General features: G+C 37.6%; 1 protein-coding gene across 5 annotated transcripts in view; it reads left to right on the forward strand.

Moving 5' to 3' along the window:
* Positions 1–13,955, forward strand: part of ATP8A (ATPase phospholipid transporting 8A1) — a 138,302-nt gene extending 124,347 nt beyond the window's left edge. For all 5 annotated transcript variants that reach the window (XM_076183765.1, XM_076183769.1, XM_076183767.1 and 2 more), the window contains one exon: positions 12,385–13,955. In XM_076183765.1, coding sequence (XP_076039880.1) covers positions 12,385–12,482 — 98 coding nt within the window. In that variant the 3' untranslated portion in view covers positions 12,483–13,955. The remainder of the gene's footprint in view (positions 1–12,384) is intronic.
* Positions 13,956–14,304: the final 349 nt, after the last annotated feature.

Genomic DNA, 14,304 nt, shown 5'->3' on the forward strand with positions numbered 1-14,304 from the left:
TCACTTGCTATTACCTTTCATGGTAGCCAGTTGCAAATAGAAAATCTTAATCTATTTTCGGAGTGTCCATGAAATCCTTAAAGTTGTTTACTCTATTTTTGTCTTTATGAATGTGTAGTAGAAAATGTTGCGTCAAGTTTCACTGACTGGAAATGTGCAGCCCCACCATGGCTAGCACTGGTCAACAGCCCCTTAAAATCTCCCTGGGAAGGATTTGTGGACCACTGACTGCATTGGAGAACCAACTAAAAGAAAGAAGAAGAAGAAGAGAGAAAAAAAAAGGGGGGGGGCAGCATGGTACTCAAACAACCTTCCACCTGCACTACACAACACAGTCACACAAAACAAGCACTTCAAAACCAAACCCCCTACTCCATCAAACCCCTCCAGACATTACCCTCATTGAAAAATCCCTTTCAAGAAGGTCAAGAACCACATTTGCATGATGCCAGGCCGCCACCATCCACCACGAAAACTGCACCAACACAGAATAGGCCTGGCAACAGAAACAAATTGCCACAGATATAACCATCACACAGAAGATATAGAGCACCGCATCTTACACTGCCTCACCCTAAACATACCCAGATAACAACACAATATTTCTTCCTTGAGGGATTTATTGGCCAATCTGGTGACTTTTGCCAGTTCTTGGGAGCTGCGGGTCTCCAGCAAAAGAGATCTGGGGCATTGGATTGATTGATTGATTGGTGGAGGAGTAGCAAGTTGTCATTACTTGACCAATTCTCTGATGTCTAGCAGAAGCACCACAAGCTATCATTAGTTCCTGAAGTGTAATGATGATAATCCACCATCAGGCAAGTGGTGATCCTGCAAGATTGATATAAAAAAGAATCATCTGCCTGCTGCCCATCTCAGAAGCTTCTCACCACCTTCATCTCCATCTAGAGGTGCAGTCCCACTTGGTCTCTGGACTGAGTCCAAAATCTATGTCAATTTCAACTGTTTTTCCTCCACTTTTTCACACAGAAGAGATAACAACTGGTGACCACTCCTCTCCCACAACAAGAGGCTGGTGATAGAAACATTCCCACATTAATACAGCACAGACAACAGTCCAAAGTGGGACTCACCGGGGTAAACACAGCTGCTCCCAGGGAACAATGCTACCTGCGTAAGAGGTAGTGGTAGGGGTATGCCGTGGCTGTTTGATCCCCAGCTCTTGGGGTTGGGGTGGTGGTCCTACAATGCAGATGTTGCCACACCAGCAGCTGGTCTGGCAGGTGAATTATGCAAGCCCCACATGGACTCCTAATCTCACTAGGACACGCCACAACACCCTACAGACCATACATAACGGAGCCCTAAAGACAATAATAGGCTGCACAAATACAGCACGTACACACCATTTACACCATGAAACTAAAGCCCTCAAAGCTAAGGTTCACCTTGACATGAGAGCCACACAAACACTTGCTGTAGCCTCCACAAAGACAGCAAACCCACTACACTACATAGTACCCAAATACCTATATTACACACAAATGCTCCCTTCTCTTCCTCCACAACCACCAGACACCAGCCTCCAGAAGCATATCCATAATCATATCACTCACTGCTCCATTAACAAACTGAAAGACAATACATTGCTGCATGCCAGACCCCCTGATATCTGTCCCTCTGAATCCACCTGGCCAGACTGTGGAACATCCACCATCCAGCCCTTCTAACCTACCAGAAAAGGGTGGATGACTGCATCGCAGATAACTGTCCAGGATTCAGCACTTCACCCCATACTATACTACACATTATAAGAATGTATTGTACACAGTCACATATGCCAACAACACAGTATACACTGTATAAATGACATGTGGGAAAACCCTGTTCCAACCATAGCATTCCTTGGCCAGACAGTCTGGGGAACGACAATGATGACGGTCCAGTGTTTCTTTCCAGAATCAACTATGGGAGGGTCGGAGAATTGTTGCCATCCATTGTGAGGCTGCACATTTCCAGTTAGTGAAAACCAAAGCAACAATTATATTATCTTCATGAGAAGAAATGGTGGCCTGTTTTGTACTGGAGTTGCACATCTTGACAATAGTACATTTGGATGGTTTAAGGACCAGTGCCAGCCATGGTTTACAGTCACCGAAGCTCAAGGCAACAGTTATTAGTGTGAGACTATTTCTCAGTCACTGGCTTATAGCATTAGAAGGAAGGGAGCAGCCACTGGACATCAATTCCACTTAAGTGAAAATGTGAAGGAAATATAATCAAAGTTGATAAAGAGAGATCTTGGTTTTGGTCCAGAGATTGAACATCAGCCCCTCAGGGCTGCACTTCTAGACAGAAAGAAGGATGTTGATGGGTTTTGAAGACCGGTGGTAGGGGGAAAGGCTCCTGTCTGATTTCCATCATGTGCAGGGACCTGTCATTGGTCCCTCCTTTAGTAGAGAGTTTTAATATTTGGGGTCACATGTGACAGGGAATGGAGGATGGCTGTAGGATGAATGATAATAATGATTGTTGACTCAAGTTTTACTAAGTGGAAACCTGCAGCCCCACATTGGCTGGCAACAGTCCTGGGTCCTTTGTGTAGATCTCTCTAGAAAGAAACTTTGGATTGTTGTCTGTGTTGTGTTAGGGGAAGTGGTCACTGGTTGTTTGGTCACCTTGAATGAACAAGTGGAGGATAAAGTTGAAGTATACAAAGAGATCAAGTGTCAGCATCCTTGGGACTGCCACCATATGGAGGCAAGGGGGGTTCATGAGTTTTGAAAATGGGTGGCAAGGAGACTAAGGTAGTATGTGCTTAACGTGTGGGTGTGATGAAATGTGTTACAAGAAATAAGACTATATACCAAGGGATTATTCCCCCCATTGCAAGGGAAGTAGCCAGCTCGAAGGCATGCACCCACTCCCATCTGCCACCTTTGTTTCCCGCTCATCTTAGCTCCTTGTGAATGAAGGGTCATCCCTTTCTCCTGCCCACTGCCCAGGCCAGAAGCAATGCAGCAAGGCACAGCATATCCACAGCAAGGCTGCTTCACTTACATGGCAATCCCCCCTCTTTGTCCCCTCGTGTGTTGATTAGAGAAAATAAGGTGACATCTCTTTGGGCTGCGTCAAAATATCTTCCACACACAGCCTTTGGTATATGTATGTATGCTAGGGAAGGGGAGAGTGCTGGAGGACTGGTGGAATGCCTGTATAGTTCAGCTTTACAAAGGAAAAGGGGGCAAATGTGACTGTAGTAGTTTTAGAGGGATCAGTTTGTTGAGTAGTTGGTAAGGCTTATGGAAGGGTTTTAATTGAGAGGATTAGGAGAGGAGCAGAGGGAATAGAGTATATACTCATGTATGGTGTGCATTTTTTATGATACATTTTTTACTCAAACTATAGGGGGTCCACTATACACAGGTAATGTTTTTGAACATGTTACAATTCATGCATTTTTGGTGGTTGTAACTTATCTGGTAGGCCTGCAGTCTGATGGTAAATTTAGCTAACCTTAACAGTACCAGTAACCTCCTATAACCTGTCTCCCATAGCCTACATTCTTCCTTTCTGTTGCTACGTGAATATCAGGACCTCATTCGCTATGTGTACCACTTATAATCTACAAAAGAATTTATATAGATAAAGACTTGATGTTTTTTCCTTTCTCCAATCTCTGTGCACCTTTGTTTGCACATATTTACTTCGCTGAAGTTTTGCTTTCACAATGGCACCCCATTTGTCCAATATGTACCTACACTGTATATGATTCAGCTTTATTCCTTATTCTGTTTTCCTCTGTTTATTTGCATTTATTAGGAGGAGGAGCATGCTGACAGGAGACCTTTCGTTCCATAACTTTACATTATAGATCAGGCATATATGTACCACTACTCCTGATGAGGGATATCATTGGAAAGGCAGTACCTCAGGGATGTACCGTAAATACTTGGGAATAAAAATGCATGCAAATTTGAGACCGGGAAAAAGCTGTTATCAATTCTTCATTTACATAAGCTATTTGTTGATTTTAAGTAGAATACATACTGTAGTGGATAAGGTTTTACCCTTCACGTAGCAACAAAAGGAAAGAAACTTAGGCTACGTAGGAGACAGAACCCAGGGTAAAGGTGCAACCATAGTTAAATATGAATGCAAGCATCTAAATCTTTGTTTATATCAGATGGTTTAAGTAGTTTTTCTGACCATTTTGGGGTATCTTTGTACAACAAAGAATGAAGACCATTTATTTGCTATAAAATGTGGCCTGAATGATGCCCAAAACTGCAATATTTGATGACGGTAGATCTACTAGTAATATTCAAAAGCTAGGTCACATACATGAGATATATGAAATTTTATATATATATATATATATATATATATATATATATATATATATATATATATATATATATATATATATATATATATGTACAACACTGAATGGGTCACAGTGAACAGATATACATTTCTATCAACCACAATACACTTTAATTTTAAGCCATCAACTTTGAGAGACTCGCAGAGGCCAACACGAGCAGTGATCGAAGAAGGACGTCCTAAAAATACGCTCCAAACCGCTATTTAGCGAGTTGCTGAAGAATGATTTTGGAACGATTTTGCAACCAACCAACCGCTGCCAGGTTTACAAACGAGAAGGGTGTATCGTAGTTAATGTGACCAACAGTGTAGTCTTTGTATCTCTGTTCAATTATTCTTTTTGCACGATCAGTGACAACAATGGATGAAATAAACAAAGGATTTAGAGAAAAGGAAATTGCAAAGTGATGTCTTGACGTAAGTACAATTGAGTCCCCACTTGGTGTAATTAAAAAAAAAAAAAGAAAAAAAAAAAAAACGTGTCTGAATGAGACCCCAAAGACATACCAAAGGTTTGATAGAAATGTTTTCTTGGGGTTCAATAGAGACAATAGCAATATGTATAGAGGGAGAGGCATGGATAGAGAACCCAGGTTTAGAAATATAAGAAATAGAGAAATGAATTGTTAGATAAAATCATTGAACTGAAAAGTGAATGCAAAAGTATATATAAAGAAGTAGTCATATTAAGAAAAGCTAATGAAGAAAATAATAGGGAAATAGATGAATTGAAAATGGAAATGAATAGGATAAAAGGAGAAAATATAAGATTGAAAAATGAAGATATGAATAGGAATGAGGCATTAAAGAAAGAGATGAAGGATCAAATACAGGTAGTGACTGAGAAAGTGGAAGAAAAGATTAAAGAAAATGACTTCCAAGAATTAAAGAAACAGTGGAAGGTGGAATAGGAAAGTCACAAATTATCTTTTAAGGAAATAATGGAACAACAAGTTAAGGAGAATGTGAAGGAAACAGTAATCCAAGTGATTAAAGAGAAAGGAAATTTGGCTAGGGATACAGTGGACAAAAAAAAGATGCATTGTGATCTACGGTATTAAAGAAAAGCATGATGTTCCTAGGTATCAGAGAGAAAAAGAGGAAAAAGAGATCGCTAAAGAAATTCTGAAGGAGATTCAAGAGGAAGACCAAACTTTGGATAAAGAAATTGAGGAGACATATAGAATAGGTAGATATTCAAAAGAAAAACAATATAGGCCACTAAAAATAAAACTTAGGTCACAAATGATAGCAGAGGAAGTACTAAGTACTATCCAGAACAGCAAAACTAGCAAACAGTGAAAATCACAAAAATGGATAAAAAAAAAAAAAAAAAAAAAATGAGCGATGAAGAAAAAGAAAAGGAGCTTAGAAATGAAGCGAATGAAAAAAGAACTGAGACTGAAAAGAATGATATGTATTTTTCTTTTCTTTTCTTTTAAAGTGGTGGACCTGAGGCTGAGAAAATGGTGTATCAGGAAAAAGGAAACAAAGCAGACATAAAAAGACAAGAAAGAAAGAAAAATAAAATTAGCTTATACCAACATAGAATGATCTCAGGACTGAATGAACTAAATGATTACCTGGCATCAGAAATACGGGACATAATGGGAATAGTAAAAACTAAACTAAAAGGTAATCTACCACCAAACTCTGTGGGACAAGGTCTATACAACTGCTGGATGAAGAATAGAAAGGAAAACAAAGAGGGGGAGTACTATTTCTGACCAGGAAAGACTTAAATGTGACAAAGTTAACAGAAGGAAAAAACAATGTAGAGTCAATTATGATAAAAGTACAAAACCACATGAAAAGTAGAAATTTTGTTGTAGTGTATGTGCCCCCTAAAACACAGTCCTGGACAGAACACAATGATTCCAGATTGTTAGAAGATACTAAATATGAAATAACTGATATACTGAAAGAAAAAGGAAATACAGTAATTATGGGTGATTTTAACTCAAAAGAAATATGTTGGGAAGAAATGACAGTAAGGGGTGGAGAGGACATATGGGGCAGCATGCTACTCGATATGACCATTGAATACACAATGACTCAGTGGATAAAGGAAAATACCAGATACAGAAACAATGAGGAACCTTCGAGACTGGATTTAATACTTACATCAGAACCTGAAATTGTAGACAGAATAGATTACAAAACACCAATAGGAAAGAGTGACCATGTACTAATAGAATTCGAACTAAAAGAGCAAATAGACCTAAGAAGAAATGAGAAACATAGAATAGGAAGACCAATGTACAACAAAACAAATTTTGAGAAACTTAAAAAATTCTTTCATAATGCAAACTGGGAAAAATTCCTAAATGAAGAAACAAGGATGGAAGAGAAATGGAATATACTAAAAGAAATTTATAATGAGGGTGTGATCAAATATGTACCACAACAAAAGCAAGAAAGAACATACATAAAGAACTGGTACAACAAAAAATGTAGTGAAGCTAAGGATAAAAGAGACAAAGCCTGGAAAAATAAAGAAAAAAAAAACAAGCAAATGGCAAACATACATCAAACTAAGAAACGATTATGTAAAAATGCGCAGAGAAGAAAAGAGAAATTATGAAAAGGAAATGATAGAAAAATGTAAGGAACAACTGAAACTATTTTACAGATATGTGAACAGTAAACTAAAAAACAAACAAGAAATAGAAAAGCTGTGCCAAGGAGGTCATGAATGTACAGAAGAACAAGAAATGGCAGAAGTTATGAGCAACCACTTCAAATTGGTATTCACAATTGAGAACACACCTAATTGTGAGGGAATAGAGAGAGAAATCCCTCCAATGAAGGAAATAACTGTAACAAAGAAGGAAATCAGTGACTATATAAAAAACCTTGATGTCAGAAAATTGCATGGTCCGGATGGAATTGTAAATTGGATACTGAAAGAATGTGTAGAAAAATTAACTGATACACACTATAATCAAATGCTCACTCAAAGAAGGAAAGGTACTTCAAGACTGGAAAAATGCAAACATTGTACCAATATATAAAGGAGGAAACAAGAAAAATCCAACTAACTACCGACCGGTCTCCCTAACAAGCACAGTAGCTAAAAGATGGGTTAAACACCTGGAAGAAAAAACTATACTAAACCCAAACCAATTTGGATTTAGGTAAGGAAGATATAATACAAGAGAGGGATGGATGGGCAGAGTGTGCCTATCTAGACCTACAAAAAGTATTTGACAAAGTACCACGCAAGAAATTAATAAGGAAATTAGAATTGATAGGTGGCATTGCAGGTAAATTATTAGAATGGATGGAAGACTTCCTGACTGGGAAAAAAATGAGGGTAGTAATTAGAGACAAATACTTGAAATGGGAAGAAATGATAAGTGGTGTTCTACAAGGGTCAGTGCTAGATGCAATCAAGTTTGCCATATACATGAATGACATGGATGAAGGAGTTAAATGTTATATGAATTTCTTTGCAAATGAGGCAAAAATATTGAAGAAAGTAAGAACAGAAGAGGACTGTGATTCATTACAATCAGACCTGGACAAAATCTGGAAATGGACTCAAAAGTGGGAAGTGAACTTCAATATCAAGAAATGTAGCATAATGGAGTTTGGAGTCTTGCAACACTGCTTCTGACCCAGGGCAGTGGACAAGGTGCAGGGATGACCCGTCATCCAGGAGTTGAATAGAGTGAGAAATGAGTAGGTGAGGATGAGAAGGAGGTTAGAAAAGGAGATATCAGATAATGCTGATGAAAGAGTAAAGAGATGGTTTGAACACATGGAAACAATGAGTAAAGAAAGGTTAGCAAAAGAGGTGTAGAAGGCAGAGGTGGATGGAGTAGACTTGAGGGGACAACTGAGGATGAGATGGAATTAAATGAGCCTTGACTAAGAGGAAAATGACTAGTGAACAAGGAAAGGAAAAGGCAAGGGATAGGAGTGAGTGGAGAATGGCTATTTATGGATTGTACTTTGACGCAGTCCAAAATTTCTTCCTGTCTTCTCTATTTTCTCCATGAGGGGATGGAGGGGGGAGGGGGTCACTGATTAAGTGAACCAGCATTGCTATGGATGTACTGTGTCTTGCTACATTCCTTCTAACCCGAATGGTAAGCAGGAGACCAGGATGACCCATCATCCATGAGGAGCTAAGATGAGAGGGAAACAAAGGTGGTGGATGGGAGTAGAATGGGTGGGAGTGGGTGCATGCCTTTGACATGCACATGAGTAAATTTGTGGGTATAATGAAATATATTATGAGAAATAATTCTTTCTATATACCAAGGGATTATTCTCCCTTGTGAGGGAAGTAGCCAAGTCAAAGGCATGCAGCCACTCCCATCTCCCACCCATGTTTCCCACTCAGTTCCTTATGAATGAAGCATCACCTCTTTATCCTGCCCACTGCCCAGGCCAGAAGCAATGCAGCAAGACACAGCACAACCCCCTTATAAGGGGGAAGAACCTCTTGGTATATATACATCATTAATCATGATAATATGGTTTAACATTACAAACTCCCTCCCTATTGGGAGGCTAGGACAGTGCCCCATACAGAGGACTTTGTAGCATAGAATTGAATGAACCGTGCTCTTGGTTCATCTTTGCCAGTGGCAGGGTTCGAACTCCCATCTCCATGACTTTTGCTGCAAGTTACAATGCCCTAATATACTACTACTTAATCCTTGTCTTCTCCCAGTACCATCTCATCTGCCTTTATGCTTCTCTTCACTGCTGTTGTTACTCTTCCCATTTTGTTCAACCTATCCCTTTGCCTCAAATTATAATTTCTTTCACCCACTTGAACATCAATATTTTTATTAAACCTTGTCTCAACAAAACATGGTATATCTGGGTCTATATTTCTTTTTCAGATAATAATTGATCTCTGACTTAACTGATATCATTCCATCTATATTGGTGTACACCATTTCCAAACTCTTTATTTTTCTTATTTACATTCATTTATTTATTTTCTATTTATTTATTTTTCTTACAACCTTCTCAGTTTGTGATATATTGTCCTTCAGGAAAACCATTTTCTCCAGCTCCATCCTCTTTTCAATATTTCCCTGGTTTCAAAATCTGTTCTCTTGTTTTTGCTTTCTTCTTCAGTTGCATCCCTTCTCCAAACATTCTTAAATTTGAAGTGCTGTGCCTTGCTGCATTGCCCTCAACTTCAGCATTGTGGCTGGGGTCAGGGATGATCCCCAAGGTGTTGAGATGGAAAGGCTTTAAATGGGTGTTAATATGTATGATATAGGTGTGTGCTCAGCCTCTTTGTAAAGGGGGAAGGGCTTTTGGTATATATATAATGTGTATACTTGAATTTGTAATTGTCAATTTTCAATGTCTCGTTATTTCATTCACTGTGCTTTGTGATATGATATGGTTTAACATCACAAACTCCCCCCTAATGAAACTTAATTTTCATTGGCCCCTCCCCTTTCAAATATTTACTTAACATAAACATTTAACAAATTTCCTTTATCTTATCACTGTTACCCATAACTACTTGTTCAGTATGTTTTTCTTTTTTAATTTCTTGTATATCGCTTTCCTTTCTGGCTGAAATATGTTGCACTGATGTTACTCTTATTTTTGTTTACCTGTTTTTCCTTAATGTGTCATCCTCTTATCTTTTATTTTAATCATGTCCTCTTCATTTGTCAAGAAAAGTATGAAGAGGCCATCAGTAGAATATTCAGTGGGAATGTAGATAATTACTATATTGAAAGAAGGATTGTGATGTGTAGGTTACACATAACATACATACCAAAAGGATCTTTACTCCTTTACAAGAGGGGATGGCCAAGTCAAAGCCTACACCCACCCAGCACCCATCTCACACCAGTTCAATACCCATATACTACCTAATAAGTACATAAAACAAGATTTTTGCCAAGATGAAGTGGTGACAAATGCAAAAGTGGAGTTCTACTACATGGACAGAGAAATTATGATGAAACTCAGAGAAAGTCTGCACCAAATTGGAATATACAGATACATAAACTTTTGGAGCCCTTAAAAGATGAAATACAGACACTCCTCAACTTATGTTTTAGTTATGTTCCGAACGGCCAAACGTAACGTGAAAATGAACGTAAGTTGTTACTGTACATTGCAGTAATGTATGACCGTTCATACTGTACTATACATCAATAAATTCTATTACCGTATCTTATAAAACACCCCTAAATCATTAATTATAAACATAACATTGTAAAATAATAACATTAATTTCAAATAAATTAAATTCAAGCAACATAAAGTGAGATGGTGGAGGAGGAGGAGGAGGCACGGCACATTCAGTCTGTTGTTTGTGCCAAGTAAACAATGGACGCAGTGTCATGCGTAAGTATCGTTTGAACGTCTCGTACTACGGAGAGCAAGCTAAACTAAAAAATTCACTCAATTTTTTTTTTTTTTTTTTTTTACAATTTTTTTTTTACAGTCGGTTCAAACGTAAAATCGAAAAAACGTAAAACGAATGAACGTAAGTAGAGGAGCATCTGTACTTGAGTCAAGAAGTATACATGACAAGATTGACAGATAGAGAATAAAATACAGGATCCCACAAGTGTAGCTCTTCTTCTTTCCATTAGAATTAGATAAAAAATAACTGATAATATTTTCCTGAAGTTTCACTGACTGTAAACTAGCAGCCTCACAGCAGCTGGTAATGATCAATGTAACCTCCCTTAGGTCCCTCCAGAAAGCAACTTTGGACGTTATGGGACCATGTCCATGTCATTGGCAGAAAGTAGTAGAGGATGGCAGTGGTCAGGTGTCAGCTCTCCATGTGTAACAAGTTGTAAGAAATGCAATTCAAGTTAATAAAGAGAGATTTTGGTCACAGTTTCAAGACTCCGTGTCAGCTACTTAGGCTGCCCCTCCTGATGGAGATGAGGAGAGTTGATGGGTTTTGAAAATGGGCAGCTCCACTATTTTGCAGGGCCACCGCATACAATAACCCATCATTGGTTCCTATTGGGTAAATACACTAACATTTTGCAGAACCATCACATACAGGTACACTAACATAATGCAGACAACAACACCGAAAACTTGCCAAAGTTTCTTTATGAAGAAGATGTGTGGGCATGCCCATGGATTGTTAGTAGCTACTGTGGAGCTGTAGGTTTCTCATTGGTGATATTTGAGGCAATAGTTATTATCATTATATGTCAATGACCTTAAATTTACTTAACAAAATTCTTTAACTCATTTTATTTAGTTTATGACCATCACCATTGCACTGATTGCATTAGCCTTTATACACACCTTTGGCATATGACCTGCATTAATATCATAGGCACTCGTTAAATTTACAGTATTTAATTTTTCTCATTATATCAACACATTATCACTTTTGTAACACATCTTTTGTCATGAATTAATTGATTTGGTGTATGGACTGTATTGATATCAGAGGAATTAATCAAGATATGTAATTTTTTGGCCACCAATTAGAAACAAAATAGACTTTTTCCCACAAGTTTAGCAACCATCACTTTTGACAAGTTTGAGAAATGAGCACAATGTAAATTTTAGGATTATTTGGCCAGACAAGAATGGAATCTGAGAGACTCAATTGTTTCTGTGCAGAAGCTGAAGAATCACCTTTTCTGTGAGCTTTTACCTATGTACTAGGGTGACATATTGTCCTTTTATAGGTTTTTATTTTGGTTGATACAAAATAATTTGGTTAAGTTCAGCAGCAGGACTTGGGGCCAAAATGGGGTCTTCATCAGCCAAGACCTTCTTTTGACCAAAGTCTGTCCTTCAGTTAGAAATATTCATCCATTATTAACCAGAACAAAAATCTAATCAGCACATCACTGTAGAGAAGAAGTACGAGAAATTGCACATAGCATATGCGTGTTTGTGTAGCAGACTTTGTTTCGTCTAATGCACAAGTGTCATCACCATTGTCCATTGTAGATGATGACACAGAAGGGTTTCATGGTTGCAAATGAGTTTCTATATATTGGTGTAATGTTGGGATTGCTTCAAACTATATAATTTCTGAGGTAATTCCTTTTCTTGCAGATGGTTTCGCCTTCTCCCAGGAGGAACATGGAGTAGTTCGTCAATCGGAAGTGATACGAGCCTATGACACAACACAGCCAAAGCCAGGTGGAATGTAGACTTTCTACGGAGATTCAACATCCTTTTACATCTTTCTCTTTAGCATGACTGACAGCCATCAGTCACTGCTCCTTATCAAGCTCGGACTGAAAAGTGACAATTATACGCCACTATAAATGCAGTTTTATTTTGTCTTGAGTCATTTTTCCAAAAAACAATAGAAGTCTCATTTGCTGGCATGCTGAACAGTAAAGATATGATTTGCTTCTTTATCTGATGCTGTACATTTTCAAAGAAGATCTAGTCTATGAACTAAAAGTGATTATGAGAGTGGAACAGGTATGCTTATATGGTAAAGAAGAGTAAATTAGAATGGGTGTTGTATGTTTTCAACTGTGGAATAGATATGTTTATCAAGCATATTCTTTTTTTTTTCTCTTTTCTATTTTTTTTTTCTTTTTTTTTTCTTTCTCTTCTTAATCAAATTTCAGAGGCCACAGTTAATGGGTTGTGCCATTTTACAAAGATTTATTCATATCATAGGGGTAACAAAGGGCATTTTCATTAAGTAGCTGGTTGTGCTGATTAATAAAACAATACACCACTGTAGCTTAAGTCACTGAATATTTGGAGAGTTGAACTATTGAATGTTTTATAAATTATGTGAAAAGATTATTCAAGATCTCTTATAACAGTTAGGATAAGTTGTTGTATATTTTCATGAGGATAGAGATGTTTTAACAGAAATTACTGAATCGATGAGAATGGATTTCCTGTCCCCTTTACTCCGAGACAACAACAAACTGTAATGGTCATATGTAGACCAAGCCTTGGCACTCCTGCAGGTGTATGGCCCTGCTCACAAAAGTGCCACCTCCTCTTGGGTCATCAGTGTTAGTGGTACTTATGTGCTCGGCTGTTATAGTACTGTAACGATGAAATATAATAGTGCTATAACACTGGTATGGTGGTGTTGTTAGGACTGGTCTGCTTAGCCTCCTAATTGTTTGTTTATTGTGCTCGTCACTTCAATCCAGCAGTTGTGATCAACCTAATATTGCAGATAATCTGTATGTATATGTATAAATGGGTATACTGTATATGTGAACATGTACTGCTTATATCAACATATAAGTATCTATACAAAACATGTACTGTTTAAGTGTGTTGTGTGTGCACATGTGATTATGTAAATGAATATGTATATATGTTATAGGTATTTATGAATATACATGTGTACATGTTAGACATATATACATGTATATGAATAAACTAGTGTATGTAAAGTATTTACATGTTTGTTTACATAAACTGCATCAACATGTACATGCATTTATTTATGTGTACATTTAAACATATGTATATGTATTCACACATACACACATGAAAAAAATAATTGAAAACCTGATAAGCCCCAGATTGGAGTATGCTTCAGTGGTGTGGTCTCCACACAAAAAGAAAATATGAAAACAAAGATTGAAAAAAGAAAAACAAAAAATTGGAGCCTATAAAACATATGAAAAAAAAATAAACTGGAGCTGCCAATATTAGAAGAAGAAAAAGAGGTAATATGATAGCAGTATTCAGAAATAAGAAAGAAGTAGACATAATCAACAGAGATTTCTTAGAATGGGAGAGAAGAAATTAAAAAAGATGGTGTTTCAAGGATATAAAGAAAGGGTTTTCCAATACAGATGGATTGATCCATGGAAAAGCATGTAAGAAGGAATATTAGTCAAAGTATATAAATTCAAAGTTAAGTTTGAACAATTGAAGAACATAGAGGACCATGAGCATAGCTCTTTTCCTGCCTACTGCAATTAGGAAAATGCAATTAGGTAAGCACACACATGTAGGAGAGGTGATATAACTACCAATACA

Source organism: Oratosquilla oratoria, chromosome 4 (genome assembly GCF_046742065.1).
Source record: "Oratosquilla oratoria isolate Oo_2021 chromosome 4, ASM4674206v1, whole genome shotgun sequence".
Lineage (NCBI taxonomy): Eukaryota > Metazoa > Arthropoda > Malacostraca > Stomatopoda > Squillidae > Oratosquilla > Oratosquilla oratoria.